The 15,371-nt window shown below is 37.1% G+C and overlaps 1 protein-coding gene across 10 annotated transcripts in view; it reads right to left on the minus strand.

Moving 5' to 3' along the window:
• The window catches only part of Ctnna2 (catenin alpha 2), a 1,179,603-nt gene that overhangs the window by 794,182 nt on the left and 370,050 nt on the right, over positions 1-15,371 (minus strand). For all 10 annotated transcript variants that reach the window (XM_004844636.4, XM_004844634.4, XM_087201964.1 and 7 more), the window contains one exon: positions 7,722-7,841. In XM_004844636.4, coding sequence (XP_004844693.1) covers positions 7,722-7,841 — 120 coding nt within the window. The remainder of the gene's footprint in view (positions 1-7,721; positions 7,842-15,371) is intronic.

The raw sequence follows: 15,371 nt of genomic DNA on the forward strand, positions 1-15,371 counted from the left end.
CAGGAAAAGAAAAATTGCTTCAAAATTATAAAGGAACATGAGAAATCAATCCAGCAGCTGCTAGATGAGGCAAAGAAGAATAACATAAGACTGACTGGGTTCAATGAAGAAACAGGAGACAGTGCAGATGACATAAAAAAAATCTCTTCACAGAAATAATGGCAGAAAACTTCCCAAGCAGGGGAAAAGAGCTTGACATGCAGATAAGTGAGGCATATCGACTCCAAATAGCCTTCATCAAAAAAAATCTATACATAGGCATATAATTGTTAAGATTCCAGAAACACAACAGAAGAACAAAGTTCTCCAAGCAGTCAGAGAAAAGAAACAAATCACATACAAAGGAAAGCCCATCAGAATCACAGCAGACTTCTCAACACAAACCATCAAGGCAAGAAGAGCTTGGAGTGGCACATTCCAACCCCTAAATGAAAACAGCCTCCAACCCAGATTGATGTACTCTGCAAAACTATCTTTCAAAATGGATGGAGAAATAAGATACTTTCATGACAAAAAGCACATAAGGAACTTAGTGAATACCAAACCAGCTCTCCAAAGAATTTTACACAATATCCTAGGAACAGACATTGAGGATCACAACCACAGGAAGCAAAGCAGAATGAACCCATCTGGCATGACAAGAAATTAAATGTAAAGGGGGAGAACCCAACAAAAAGAAAAAGTCATGGCAATGACAAGTCAATACATTTCAGTTATAACCATCAATGTTAATGGTCTCAATTCACCAATCAAAAGAAATAGACTGGCAGAATGGGTCAAGAAGCAAAATCCAACAATATGCTGCATACAAGAAACACACTTCATTCAAAAGGAAGCTCATAGACTGAAAGTTAAAGGGTAGAAAACAATACTCCATGCAACAGGAACCTGAAAAAAAGCAAGAGTAGCTATCCTCTTGGCAGATCAAGTAGATTTCAAACCAACACTGATTAAGAGAGATGAAGAAGGACACTACATCCTTGTAAAGGGAAGAATCCAAGAGGAAGAGATGACAATCATAAATACCTATGCACCAAACACTAGTGCACCCAACTATATAAAACAAATACTAATGGACATGAAAAGTCATATATGCACTAATACAATTGTAGTGGGGGACCTCAACAGACCACTGTCACAAATAGATAGATCGACTAGACTAAAAATAAGTAATGAAATACTAGAACTCAATCGAACTCTTGAACAAATGAACTTAACAGATGTTTACAGAGTCTTCCACCCCACTAAATCAGAATACACATTCTTCTCAGCTGCACATGGGTCATTCTCAAAAATGGACCACATACTCACACATAGAACATGTTTAAGTAAGTGCAAAGGAATTGAAGTTATCCTCTGTATATTATCAGACCATACTGCGATGAAATTGGAGATCCATAGAAAAAGAAACTCAAAAAATTTCATAAACAAGTGGAAATTGAACAACACACTTCTGAAGAACCAATGGGTCACAGAGGAAATTAAAGAAGAAATCAGACAGTTCCTTCAATTAAATGATAATGACAATACAACATATCAGAATCTATGGGACACAATGAAAGCAGTCTTATGAGGGAAATTCATAGCAGTGAATATGCATAATAGGAAAACAGAATGAGCCCAATTAAACAACCTGATGCTGAACCTCAAGCTTCTAGAAAAAGAAGAGCAGGACAATCCCAGAGCTCATACAAGGAAGGAAATTATAAAGATCAGAGGAGAAATCAATGCAATAGAGACTAAGAGAATGATACAAAAAATCAATGAAGCCAAGAGTTGGTTCTTCGAAAGAATCAACAAAATTGACAAACCTTTAGCCAACCTTCTCAGGAAAAAGAAAGAAAAGGACCAAATCCATGCAATTAGGAATGAAAAGGGTGAAATGACAACAGACCCAGCAGAAATCCAGAGGATCATCAATACCTACTTCCAAAACCTATACACCAATAAGATGGACAACACAGAAGAAATGGACAGATTCCTAGATACATATCAATTACCAAAGTTGAACAAAGAAGACCTAAAAATTCTGAACAACCCAATATCAACCAATGAAACTGAAAATGTTATTAAAAACTTATCAACTAAGAAAAGCCCGGGCCCTGATGGCTTCACTGCTGAATTCTACAAGACATTTAGAGAGGAACTGCTGCCACTACTGTTTAAACTCTTCAATGAATTTGAAAGGGAAGCAATACTCCCAAATTCATTCCTGGAAGCAAGCATCACCTTGATCCCCAAAGCAGAGAAAGACTCAACTGAAAAAGACAACTATAGGCCAATCTCACTAATGAACATAGATGCAAAAATCCTTAATAAGATACTGGCAAACAGAATGCGGAAGATCATCAGGAAGATCATACACCCTGATCAAGTGGGATTCATCCCAGGGATGCAGGGATCCTTCAATATATGCAAATCAATCAATGTAATACACTATATTAATAGAGCCAAGGACAAAAACCATATGATTATCTCCATAGATGCAGAAAAAGCATTTGACAAAATCCAACATGGATTTATGATAAAAACCCTACAAAAAATTGGAATACATGGTCTCTACCTCAAACTGATAGAAGCCATCTATGAAAAACCAACATCCAGTATCATACTAAATGGTCAAAAACTGCAATCCTTCACACGAAAATCAGGAAAAAGACAAAGATGTCCACTATCACCACTCTTGTTCAATATAGTTCTGGAAATATTAGCCATGGCAATTAGACAAGAAAAAGAAATAAAAGGAATAAAGATAGGTAATGAAGAAGTCAAACTGTCATTATTTGCAGATGACATGATACTCTATATAGAAGACCCCAAGAACTCCACCAAAAGTCTTCTAGACTTAATCACCAAATTCAGTCAAGTAGCTGGTTACAAGGTCAACACACAAAAATCAATAGCTTTCCTCTACACCAATGACAGATTCACTGAGAGAGAAATAGGGCAAATAATTCCTTTCACAATAGCATCCAAAAAACTGAAATACCTAGGAATCATCCTAATGAAAGAAATCAAAGACCTCTTCTCTGAAAACTGTGGCACTCTGAAAAGAGAGATTGAAGATGATATGAGAAAATGGACAGACATCCCCTGCTCCTGGGTAGGAAGGATTAATAGAGTGAAAATGGCCATACTTCCAAAACTGCTATATAGATTTAATGCAATTCCAATTGAGATCCCAGCAGCATACTTCATAGACCTTGAGAAAACAATCCAAAAATTCATTTGGAGCAAGAAGAGACCCAGAATAGCAAAAGCAATTCTAGGTAACAGAGACATGGAAGGGGGTATCACAATCCCCAACCTGCAACTCTACTACAAAGCTACTGTGATAAAAACAGCATGGTAGTGGCAAAGAAACAGACTTGAGGACCAGTGGAACAGATTAGAAGATGCAGAAACAATGCCAGACACATTCAGCCATCTCATCTTTGACAAAGGAGCCAAACACCCTCACTGGAGGAAAGATAGCCTCTTTAATAAATGGTGCTGGAAAAATGGGGCCTCAACTTCCCAAAGATTAAAACTAGACCTGTATCTCTCACCATGCACTAAATTAAAATCAAAATGGATTAAAGACCTAAATATTAAAATAGAAACTCTGAAGCAGTTGGAACAGAGGTTAGGTAGAACCCTTGAAGACATCGGTGTAGGAAAAGATTTTATGAACAAAACCTCAGTTGCCCGTGAACTAGCACAAACAATCAACAAGTGGGATCTCTTCTTATTAAAAGGCTTCTGCACAGCAAGAGAAACCACCAGTCGTGTGAAGAGACAACCCACAATGTGGGAAAAAATCTTCACCTGCTCTTCCTCAGACAAGGGACTACTATCTTGAATCTATAAAGAACTTAAAAAGATCAGACCTCCCAAATTTGAAGACCCAATTGAAAAATGGGCATCTGAAATGAACAGACATTTCTCAGACAAAAAAGTAGAAATAGCAAATAAATACATGAAAAAATGTTCAACATCACTGGTCATTCCAGAGATGAAAATGAAAACAACACTGAGATTCCACTTCACTCCAGAAAAAATGGCTGCTATCATGAAATCAACCAATAACAAATGCTGGTGGGGCTGTGAGGAAAGAAGAACCCTGCTCCACTGCTGGTGGGAGTGTAGACTGGTGCAAGCACTGTGGATATCAGTATGGAGGTACCTCAAAGAACTAGGACTGGAAGTCCCATTTGACCCTGCTATTCCACTGCTGGGGATCTTCCCCAAAGAATTAAAAGAATCATACCACAGTGATATATGTGCACCCATGTTGATAGCAGTGCAGTTTGTGATAGCTAAACCTTGGAACCAGCCCAAATGCCCATGAACTGGAGACTGGATAAAGAAAATGTGGTTTTTTTATAAAATGGAGTACTACTCAGCCATAAAAAATGAGAAATTAGAGACATTTATAGCTAAGTGGATGCACATTGAGGCGGTACTCTTAAATGAAATAAATAGGACACACATGTGTAAATACTGAATAGTTTCTCTGGTGTGAGAAACTGAAAGTGTAAATAAGGACTAAATGTATAATAGGTTATGTGAAATAGGAAGAAAAGGGGCAAAGGGGAAGGAAGTGGGAGAGCTAGGTGAAAGGATAGAAGGGAATGGGATTAATATGAGAAAATGGAAAAATAGGAACAAAATCTTTGCAAATAGGGAGGACTGGAGGGGTTGAAGGGAGGGCTGGGCAAGGGTGAAAAATAAGAACCAAGAGAGATTACGTAAAGGTGCAAATTTCCAATGATGAATGTCATTATATTGTATACCTAAAATGTACCAATGATTAGAATGAATAATCGATAATGCAAAATAGGAAGAAAAGGTCCAAAGGGGTAGGGTTAGTGGGAGGGGCAGGGGAAAGGAAAGAAGGGAAAGGAAAAATGATGAGAAATGGAAATAGTCTTTTTAAATAGGGAAGGGTGGAGGGCGTGAAGGGAGGCTAGGAATGGGGAAAAAATAAGAACCAAGATGCATTATGTAAAGGTACAATTCCCAATGAGAAATGTAATTGTGTTGTATACCTACAATAACCAATAAAAGAATTTAATACAAACAAAGGACAAAAAAAGCAAACAAAAAAAACCTGGAAAATAATATTTCACGCTGAATTCTGAAGAATGGGTTGATCATTGAAGTATTCATTTAACAGACTATTTATGTGGCTACTAATATTAGTTTCAAAGAGGTAGCAACGTGGATGAATTTTTAAGGTAAATGAAAAAGCAGAACACAGTTTTTATACTTGTACACATAGTATTATTATAAATATGCCAAAATGTACAGATAAACAACTGCAAGTCAATGAATTAAAATTTCAACACCATTTTTAATGTGGTAAGATGTTGGACATTTTTCTTTTTTTTTTCTTTTACTTTTTTCCTAGAGATTACTGAAGTAGTCATAATTAGCAATTAGTTAGAAACATGATATTAATGAAATGTACATAAATACTATTTACGGGTATTCTCGTGACGATCCACATTCTCATGACTTTAAAACCAACTGCATGCTGATGGCTTATGTTTCTATCTCCAGTGAAAACCTCTCTATTTGGCTTTTCAATATGGCTGTACGATAAGCATCTCAAAATCAGCCTATCTAGGGCCAGGGATTTAGCTCAGTGGTTTCGCTGCCTTTTGCGCAAGCGCAACGACATGAGTTCGATCCTCGGTACCAAAAAAAAAAAAAAAAAAAAAGAAAGAAAGAAAATCAGCCTATCTATATATGAAATGCTGATTTCTAACACTAACTGGCCTCTTTGGTTCTCTTCATCTCAGGAAAACCATCATCTCCTAACCATTTACTCAAATCAGAACCTTAGAACAAAGCTGTTTGCTGCTTTTCTCCACCTGACACATTTACTTCAAGAGTAGAACCTCTGTATTCTATTTTGAAACCATCCTTTTTACTCCCTATATATTTTTTCTATTTCACTGCTGTTGCACTAATGGAGAGTGTGATAATTTATGTATAAAAAGGTTCCTCCAAATTCTCACGTGCTCTGAAGTAGGGCTTAGGGCTTTTGAATGGTGACTGAATCATGGGGGCACTATACTGGTGGGTGGATTAATCCACTATTGAATGTATAGCTGAATATGCTGTTAGGAGGTTGCCCTGTTTAGAAGATGTGGGTCACTGGGGGTGTGACCTGGAAGGGTGTGTTCTTGTTCCTGAGTCCTCCTTCTTCCCACTTCTTCCCAGCAGCTTTCCTTCACCATGTCCTTCATAATGTCATTTCTGCTCCAGACCCAGCTGAGCGTGGACTGAACACCTTGAAACTGTGAGCTATATTAACCCCTCCAGTCCTGTAAGTTGTATGTGAGCCTAGAGAGGATAAAACTGACTAGTACTAAACCCACACAAACCTAAACCTAGACCATTTCAGCCCTCCCACACTGGTTTGTCTTCTTCCACTCCACTCCCTTTTATGCAACATACTAAGAATTACAATAAGATGTAATTCTGAGGCACTGATACTGAATTTTGAACCAATCAACTCATAACAAAATCCAAAACACTGTCCAGCACAGAATATATAGGGTCCCACTTTTCTTCCTGATCTCCTCTTTGGTTCACTGAGATGCATATTCAGTCTTTCTTTCAGTTGTATAAACAAGACCCATGGATTCTAGGTCTCTCAGCTGTGCTTCAGAGCAACTTCACTCTTTTTTCCTTTTTTTTTTTTCACTCTTAATCATATTACACCTGAGCTATCACATAAGGTTCTGTTGAACAAAGAATTATTGATTTGAAAAAGAACTTAAAATAATCACATACACTAAAATCATGTTTACAATTATGTTGTCTGTGCCTGCCATGTAAGGGACTACATGTTGGTGAAGCTTGTAATCCTGGCATAACTTCAGACCAGCAGAGTGACTATTAAACAAATGTTTGCTGAGTGGAACCTTCCTGTAGGTGAAAAAGTCACTGGGAATTGCCGGACCTTTCTACATTTGGAGGCTTTCACGCTGGGAGTGAAATTTTAATGGTATAAAATGAAACTGGCTGAAATTGTGGGTGTTATCTCTAGACACAGAGGAGGCCGAGGAGATCCCAGGTAACCTGTCTACATTTAAGTGATTCATTTTATTAAGGGACTCTTCCTTCCCTTTTTCCCTTTCTTCTCCTATATCTCCCCACATTTTCTCTCATTTTTCTTCATGCTGTCCTCCTTTCTTTTACGAGTTTTACTCCACACAGTGCATGTGCTGGGTGAATACATTCATGGTCATATCTACAGGGTTAGAGATACAACCTAAGGCCAAGGGTGGAGTCCAGAGAATGACAACAGATCCACAGCATGTTTTGATTTTTTATTTGACCTGGAGCTATTCCTAAAGTGAAAAAAAGGTTGGAGTATGTGGGGCTGGTAGAGTAGCGCTCATCAGTGAAAACAGGTAGTCTGTGCTTTACATAGAGTGGGGGCCAAGGGCCAGGGATTTAGCTCAGTGGTTCCACCGCCTGCCTCTCAAGCGCAAGGATTTGAGTTTGATCCCCAGTACCAAAAAAAAAAAAAAAAAGAAATAGAGTGGGGGCCAGAGACCACCTGAGGCCCAACATGGTCCTACAACTGGGCCAAGCAAGAAACAGCCTCCAGGGGAATTGGATAGCAAGCACATAAAATTATCCATAGGTCAGACCTACAAAGCTACAAGGTTATTTAAACTCACCCATTTTTTTTCCCCTAGCATTTCCAAAATCTTTCCCACCTGTTGTCTTCTTGCTGCTACATAGTTAAGTTTCACCATCTCTTTTCCAAACTCTTTAAAGCGGTTTGCAAGGTCTTGTTCATTTGTAGCATTTTTGACAGCTTCCAGGGCCTCCTCCACCTGAAGGGTTAAAAAAACAATGTATTTGTTAATGGATACCATTTAACATTATTAAACCTGTCATAAAAGGTAACTTATAAAGCATACATGAATATGTATGGACATTTACCTAAAAGGAGGAAATGCCCTTAACAATCATTTATAGTTTGGCTAAATATTTGCTCAGGATTTACAGGATTTTTGCATGCAAAAGATAATAATTACTAAACTTTTAAAGCATACTAAAATTTTGTACTTTAAGAGTAATAATTCTGATAATAAATAAAAGCTTCTAATTTAAGGTAGAAACATTGAAGAAAATGTACTTAGGAAAAATATGAAAATTTAAAACAAATTCTAGAAATCTTCAGGGGAGGAAGTGTTTTCTTAAAACTAGAGAAATTCTCAGGCTGCTGAAGATTTGGGACAGAGCATTCAACAAACCCTCCCAACATCTTTCAATGAGGGGCAAAGGAACTGTGATTTAAAACTGAGCCTACACTTTGCCATGCAGTGGAAAGCAGAAATATCACTCCTCTGGAAACAAGTGCATTTGAAGCTTTGTCACTTGGTGGTTGCATCAAGTGGATTGGAAAGGGGGTCCACAGCCTGACAAGAAGCTGGCAGCCCTAATGATGAGGTATGCTTCCAAAATTCTGCAAACTGTCTTTGCTGCATTTTTCCATAGTGGCACTGGACTTGAATCATGAATTTCATCAAAGTTCCATTATAAATGTTTTAAGTATCTGAGAGGTGTTAAAGTGTCTTCCTCCCCTTCAAATGATCATAACTTTAAGATGGTATGAAAATTTCTATAGTTGGTAACCTTCTTGGTCATCATACCCGTGGACTCAATTAAAATTAAAATTAAGATTTTGTGGCCGGGGATTTAGCTCAGTGGTTCCGCCACCTGCCTCACAAGCACAAGGTCCTGAGTTCGATCCCCAGTACCAAAAATATAAAAAGAAAAAAAAAATTTTGTGGTAAAATAATCTACTAAGTCACTGTCAGGTAGCACCTTTGTAAAAATAATTTCATCAGTGGAAATTGCTGAGAACACAATACTGAGTGAATAAGGAACAAACAGGTGCTTTATTTTGCAAAATTACATATTCCTAAGCCTGGTAATAAAGCCCAAACTAGTACAGGCTCATGAGACAGGCAAGGAAAAGGAGAGGGGGCTTCTCTGTAAAAGGAATGTGAAATGCAGGGACTACCTGGACAAAATTCAGATCAGTTCTTGAGGTTTTGTGCAAATGAAAGAAAAGTATTTATAAACAGGTCTTCATTTGTAATTCAGAAATAAAAATGAGTACTAAAAAAACTGGAAAAGTCATACATTATTTCAGCTCTGAACTATGGAGCTACAGCTTTATATTATCACATAGGGGCTCACACAAGTTCCTTATCAAGTGTCACTGCATAAAGAAAGAGAACAGTGTAAATAAGTCAATGATAATGGATAACAGCAAACCTGTTATCCCACAGATGTGATAATACCATTCAATTTACCAAATAGGCTGCCACATTTTAGTAAGGAAAGAGTTGTAGGAGAAAAGGGAAGTTAGTATAATAATGGTGGTAATAGTGGGGCTCAATCTAGACTCCACATCAAATTAAGTTTTCATTCTTATCTTTCAAGAAAATTCTGCATTATTTTCTTCCCAATTATAGAAATATAAGGGGAGTAAGGGGAAGGACAGGGCATTTAAAAAGGGATTTAAGATGTGTTGCATAAAGGTACCAATTCCACATGAGGAATGTAAACACTGTGTACTGTACACATGTATTAATTTTTTAATGGAGAAAAAAATAAAATAAAATGAAGGTGTAATACCTCAACATTAGTCATTTCTACCTTCTACCTAGACCATAAAAATGCTTAAGGAGAATAAGATAATACAACTGAAAAAGGGGCTGTTGTGTGTGTGGAGGTTTTTAGGTACTGAAGTCAAATCACATTTTATGTTATGGAATAGCCCATTTAAAACATTTTCATAGATTGATGAAAATCTTATCTTGAAATTTTTAGAACAAATCAGCAGTGCCTCACTTTCTAATAGATTTATAATCATCTTAACTTGGCCATCAATAGCATCACTGAGAGTACTCTCTCGGCAGTTAACTTGTTCCTGCTGCTTATTTGTGATATAAATCTTCTCTCAGGACATAAAAACTGGTTCCAGGGAATAAGAAAATAATTATCTCAGAGGGAGTTAAATCCTGGATTTGTATATGTCTATATACCAGGCCTCTTACCGGTTGTTAGCCCGATTTGCAATATTTATTTTGTAGTGTTACCTATAATTTATCCTCTTGTTGATTTTCTCTGAAGACTTCAGATGCTAGTTTGAATTTATAATTAATTATAAAACTTAAAATTCATTGAAGTGCTTTTGAAAAGAAACTCCAGCAATGCAGTCTGTCTGTGTAAATGTAGACTTAGTTATATTTAAAATTTGAATCTGGAAGCTCTGAATGCTCACCTACAAAAGTTTTCATATGGAATCAAGATGCAGAATATGCCCAGGGTCCCATAGGTCTGGATTATGGACACAATGCTGGTAGATAGATAAAGTGGACAGATAAATAGATTAACTGACATGGAAAAGGAAGAAAATGGGGGAATTTACCGAGGCCTCTGACAACTCAGAATTAATATAAAAATGAAATATTTATGTTTGAACAAAACTAGTTATAATTTGTTCTTTCCAGAAGACGGAGGAAAGGAAGATGACTCCTATGAGGAAAAACAAAGAAAGCCTTGCTTTCAAATATCTGCTGTCTACTTGAGCATTCAGGGCTGGCGGGGATCAAAGGGCAGGTCTTACAGAGAAGCACTTGAGAAACTTAGACAAAATACACCTTCCTAAGGCCCATAATGAAGGACCAAAGTCCAACTTTGTGAGGAGAACTATGGGGGTCGATTATTCTGTGTGTGAACCAGCTTATCTTTGAATGCCAAGTCTTAGGAGGGACAAAAGGAAAGTCTTAGAGAGGAAACATGCAGCAGGCTGCTCAGGATGGCTCCAAGAGGGAGGAGGGTGTCCACAGCAGAGCCATTTGTTAAAGGGAAAATTTGGAAGACACTTATGTTTTGGGCTGGGAAATGGATTCAAACAAGCAGACATAAAGGTACCCCAGGAGGCAGCTGTCACCCACTCCCCCTGAAAATGTCCTCATGACCTTGGGCATCACAGACAAAATTCTTCTCTAGCAGCACAGGCTGAGCACCAAGATAATAACTTGGCTGCACCAGGCATTTCTGTCCTTACTATCATATTCAGTGCATGGACACTGCTGAAAAGACTGAAGTTGCTGAAAAAACTTTAAAATTTGGCCTCTAATTAATGGGCTTAGATATCATTTTCTGAGCTAATCACTTAAAAGTTATAAAGGTCTTCTCAAGGGCTTGTTGAAAATAGCCTATCCAATCAGGAAACAAGCCTACCCACTACTTCGATTTAGTTTTTAGCTAAGTCAAGTTTTTTATGACAGTCTGAATCAATCCCTAACTTTCCTGGTTGAAGCTGCACTCACTCACATCAATATAACAAAAGTAATCTAATGATTCATTCTTCATGAAGTACTTATGAAGCCTCTGCCAAGGGGGAGGCAGACATATGGGAAGGGATAGAGCTGGCCCGAGAAGCCAGAACCCTCCTGTCCTGTATTTCGTGAGCCTCTGCTTTTCCTGGTGATATCTGATGACCACACTGCTGCTAGAGGTCACTGTTGTTATGAACATCAATTCTGTAGCAGCAGATTGATCTCATTCCAGAGTCCTTCCATTGATACACAGCTGTTTGAATTTCAAGTGACACAGATGGAACTATTTAATAAATCATACACAGCTCTCCTGTTAGGGTCTTGTCTCGCAGCTAAATTAAAAATATTGATCTTGGAAATAGGAGTTGGCCAAGCATAAGGACAAATGAACGAAAGAACAGAGGACCCTACAGCCAGCTACTGTACACATTTAGTCCAATCACTGTTGTCTCAGTGTATTATCATACTTTATCTTTTTGCCCCCTAAAGACAAGCTGGTCTTCTTGATTAAATTTTATATTTCCTTGCTAACATATGAAGAGTGAAGTGATTTCTTCAGAAACCCAGAATAATTATATGTTAATATCATTATTCTTAAAGGGATATATCTTAACAAAGCACACCAATATCATAGCTCATAAAAAATTTCCAAAGTGATTATCAGTTAAGTATCACACCAGCTAATGTCATCAAGTGCTTATGATATACAAGACACTGTTCTAAATATTTTACATAAAACTAATTTAGTTCCCTAAAAGAGCTCTTTGAATTTTGAATTTTTGTAGAGACTGAGATCCCAGCAGAAGAATGAGTTAACCTGCCAGAAGTCTCACAGCAAGAAAGTGCAGCAGTAGCCTGGGGTAAACTCAGGCAACCCATTCCAGAGCCACTAATTTTCATTGCTGGGCTATGCCGCATCAGTTTCTTGGAAAGATGGGTTGTATAGCTAGAGTTTGTGTTTGGACTCCACTGACCTTTTGTTTATGGAGACCACTAAGAACTTAACTCCATCTGATCAGTCTCTAATTTTAGTCACTACTTCCTTAGTATCTAAATCTTTGCTTGTTGTCGTAATACATTCTTCCATATTAGCTCAGGTTTTCATTTATAATTTCAAAAGTCTCTTAATCTGGGCTGAAACCGCTGTAGTTCCTTTTCCATGGTGCTACCAAAATTATTTATCTAAATCATAAGTCGGATTGTAAAGATTAGTATTACTCAATGGCTTCCCATAATCTATATAGAGAGTGCAAACGAGTCATCTCATTACCAAGGCCTCCATAGGCTGGATCTCTCTGTCCACTTTTGTTATTGCCTCTCCCCACCATATGTTCTATTTCAGTGACATAATTACTTGTGTTATTTCAAACACTCCAGGATTCATGTCTTTGTCTTTTCCTTTGTTTGTGAAGCTATCTATTATTATTTTTCTTTGAAGCTATCTATTATTGAAGTCTGTTGTTTGACCTGAATCTATGTCCCTTCTGATGGAAATAAACACTCAATTCTGTTTCAGAAAACTAGTTTCATTGTGTAAGTGATAAATCAAAATTTGCCCTTTCTACCTGCTGTGTAAACATGGGACTGTGCCCTCGAAATAATATTCCTTACCCAGTTGGCCCAATATTAAGCTTTGTAAGTAGAGCGGGCTGGACACACACTGCAGGAGGAAAGGTTTTGTTTCCTGGCTCTGATGTATAACAACAGGCTCCTGTAGCAGGTTCAGCTTCTCTACCAGATGGTAGTCTGGTCAGAAGTTTCATATGCACCATCACCTTGGGCAATCTGCCTCAAGATACCTTTCAATGATACACATTTCTGTGAGGAGCCATGTCTTCCAAGCACATCTGGCTCTCACCCTCATGGAGTCCTCTCTAGAGTGCTCCATTTCAGCCCTAGAGATACCAGCTAGTCTTCTTATCTGCCTTTCTTTCCTACATTCCCTAGGGTACTCTTTACTTTTTATTAGCCAATCCCTAGTTACTCTATTCTGCTATTAGAGTTAATAACTTTTAAAGTTTAAAATAATTATTAAAGTTCCATGTTCATATTACTGTGTAATTTTACTCTCATTATTAAACAAAATTATATATCCCCCAACTTTTTTGATGTGGCCAACTCTTTAATTTCCCTTAATCATCAGGGCCCATTTTCAGGGTTAGACTTATGCGTCTGTTATTCAACTGGGCCCAGCGATATAGGTTCAGGAAAAAGCAAACCTTATTTAGTTCAATGAGACCCAATTTCAAGGCCTTCCCCTCCTAGCCACACTATACGTTTTCATATTATCCTTAATTGTCTAATAATAAAATTTGGTGTAGTTGACCCTTTTTCTAGCTTTTGGTGAAGGATGAGGAGGGGCCTAAGTTAAGAAATCAGCATGTCCCATTTCCCCTCTAAAGAATTAAATCAGTGTACATACACACATGATTCAGAGGCCAATCAAGGCTAACGATAATGTGCAGCTTTTATTTGAGCTATCAAGGAAGAGAATTTTCTCTTTCATGCTATCTTTAGTGGAGGAGGATATAACCTTGAGAAGAAGCTACTCTGAGACTGTAAGAATCTGAAGGGACTAAAGAACTCAGTGAGGAAAGGAGATAGAAATGTGGTCTTTGTTACATTTTTGTACCTTGATCAAAACTTAACTGAAACTATTACCTCTGGACTCTTACTTGGGTAAGCCAAAATATTCCTTAAAGAGAAAATAGTTAAGTTAGGTTTTCTGCTTTTTACAAGAGGAAGCATCTTAATTATATCAGGCTTCTGAGTGAGACTGTAACACTATGCACACATTGCCTACATGCACTACATTCTTCCTTAATGTCTCATCTATGAACATACAAATTGTTGAAGGCAGGAGCCAAGTCACCTTTGAAATTATGTATCTTACTGTGCTTTGCACAGAGCAAGCTTTCAATGAGTATTTCTTGAAAAATACTGAATAAGTCTGTTATGAACAAAGGTGCATGAAGCTAAGATCATGATAGCTTGAACAGAAATGATATGATAAACAGTCATATTTCTGTATTTGTAAGCAGAAATAAGGCTATTTTATACCAATTAGTTGTCATTCAGACATAAAAGCCAACATTAGAGCATCAGAACTAAGTGGCAGACTACTGAGAAATAATAAATTACTGAGGCTATGGAACATTATTTGATGCTTAAGTCACAAAAGGCACAGGTAAGGTTAATGTAACCTTGTGTTATCAATTCTTCCAAACAATGAAGCATCAACACTAGATGTGGCCTCTGGTAGTCATTAGCATCTGACTTCCCCAAGAAACTAAGGGATTATTGATTTCTAATTTTTATTCTATTCTCTAGAGAAAATTTCTCAGGTAATCAAGAATATCATTATTATCTATTCTTTTTTTGTTTCATTTATACTACTAGTTTCTCTCAGTTCATTGAAAAGAATATTCTGTGCTTTTATCTACTTGTTTCTTCTTTGTAAAACAGAATCTTTGTCTATGATTTAGTCTGACTAACATTTTGGTCATTCTTTTAAGATTATGATACACAGTGTATTAACTTTTGATATTCTCTAAATATTTTATAACAAAATATTTTCTTGTAATTTTTCATAGAAGTAAGAAGAGTTCTTTTCTATATTTTCTTTATTAATATCTACTGTCATACATTTAAATTTTAAAAAATTAAAAAGAAAATCATTATTCTAGGATCTACTCTTAGGATAGAAAAAAGTTCCATTATTTCCTCCAGCATATACATGCCTAGATGAGTGTATAGATAATGTTAATAATTTACAATATAATCTGATTACATTAATTCAGAGCCTAGCAAAGATAACCTTCTTAATGATTGCTGATTCAAATGCAGGATTCCTTCAAAATTATGAAGCCAAACACACTGACAATGTCAACTGATTGCATGTGTACCAGGTGCCTGGCTAGGGCATCATTCACCAGCAACTTCAACAATAGAAGTGATTATAATCCAGTATTTTTAATAGTGTCTGATGTAGAAATGATTACT

The sequence above is a fragment of the Heterocephalus glaber genome, unplaced genomic scaffold (genome assembly GCF_053883595.1).
Source record: "Heterocephalus glaber isolate CG9 unplaced genomic scaffold, H.glaber_assembly_v1.0 deba00000470, whole genome shotgun sequence".
NCBI classification, from domain to species: Eukaryota; Metazoa; Chordata; class Mammalia; order Rodentia; family Bathyergidae; genus Heterocephalus; species Heterocephalus glaber.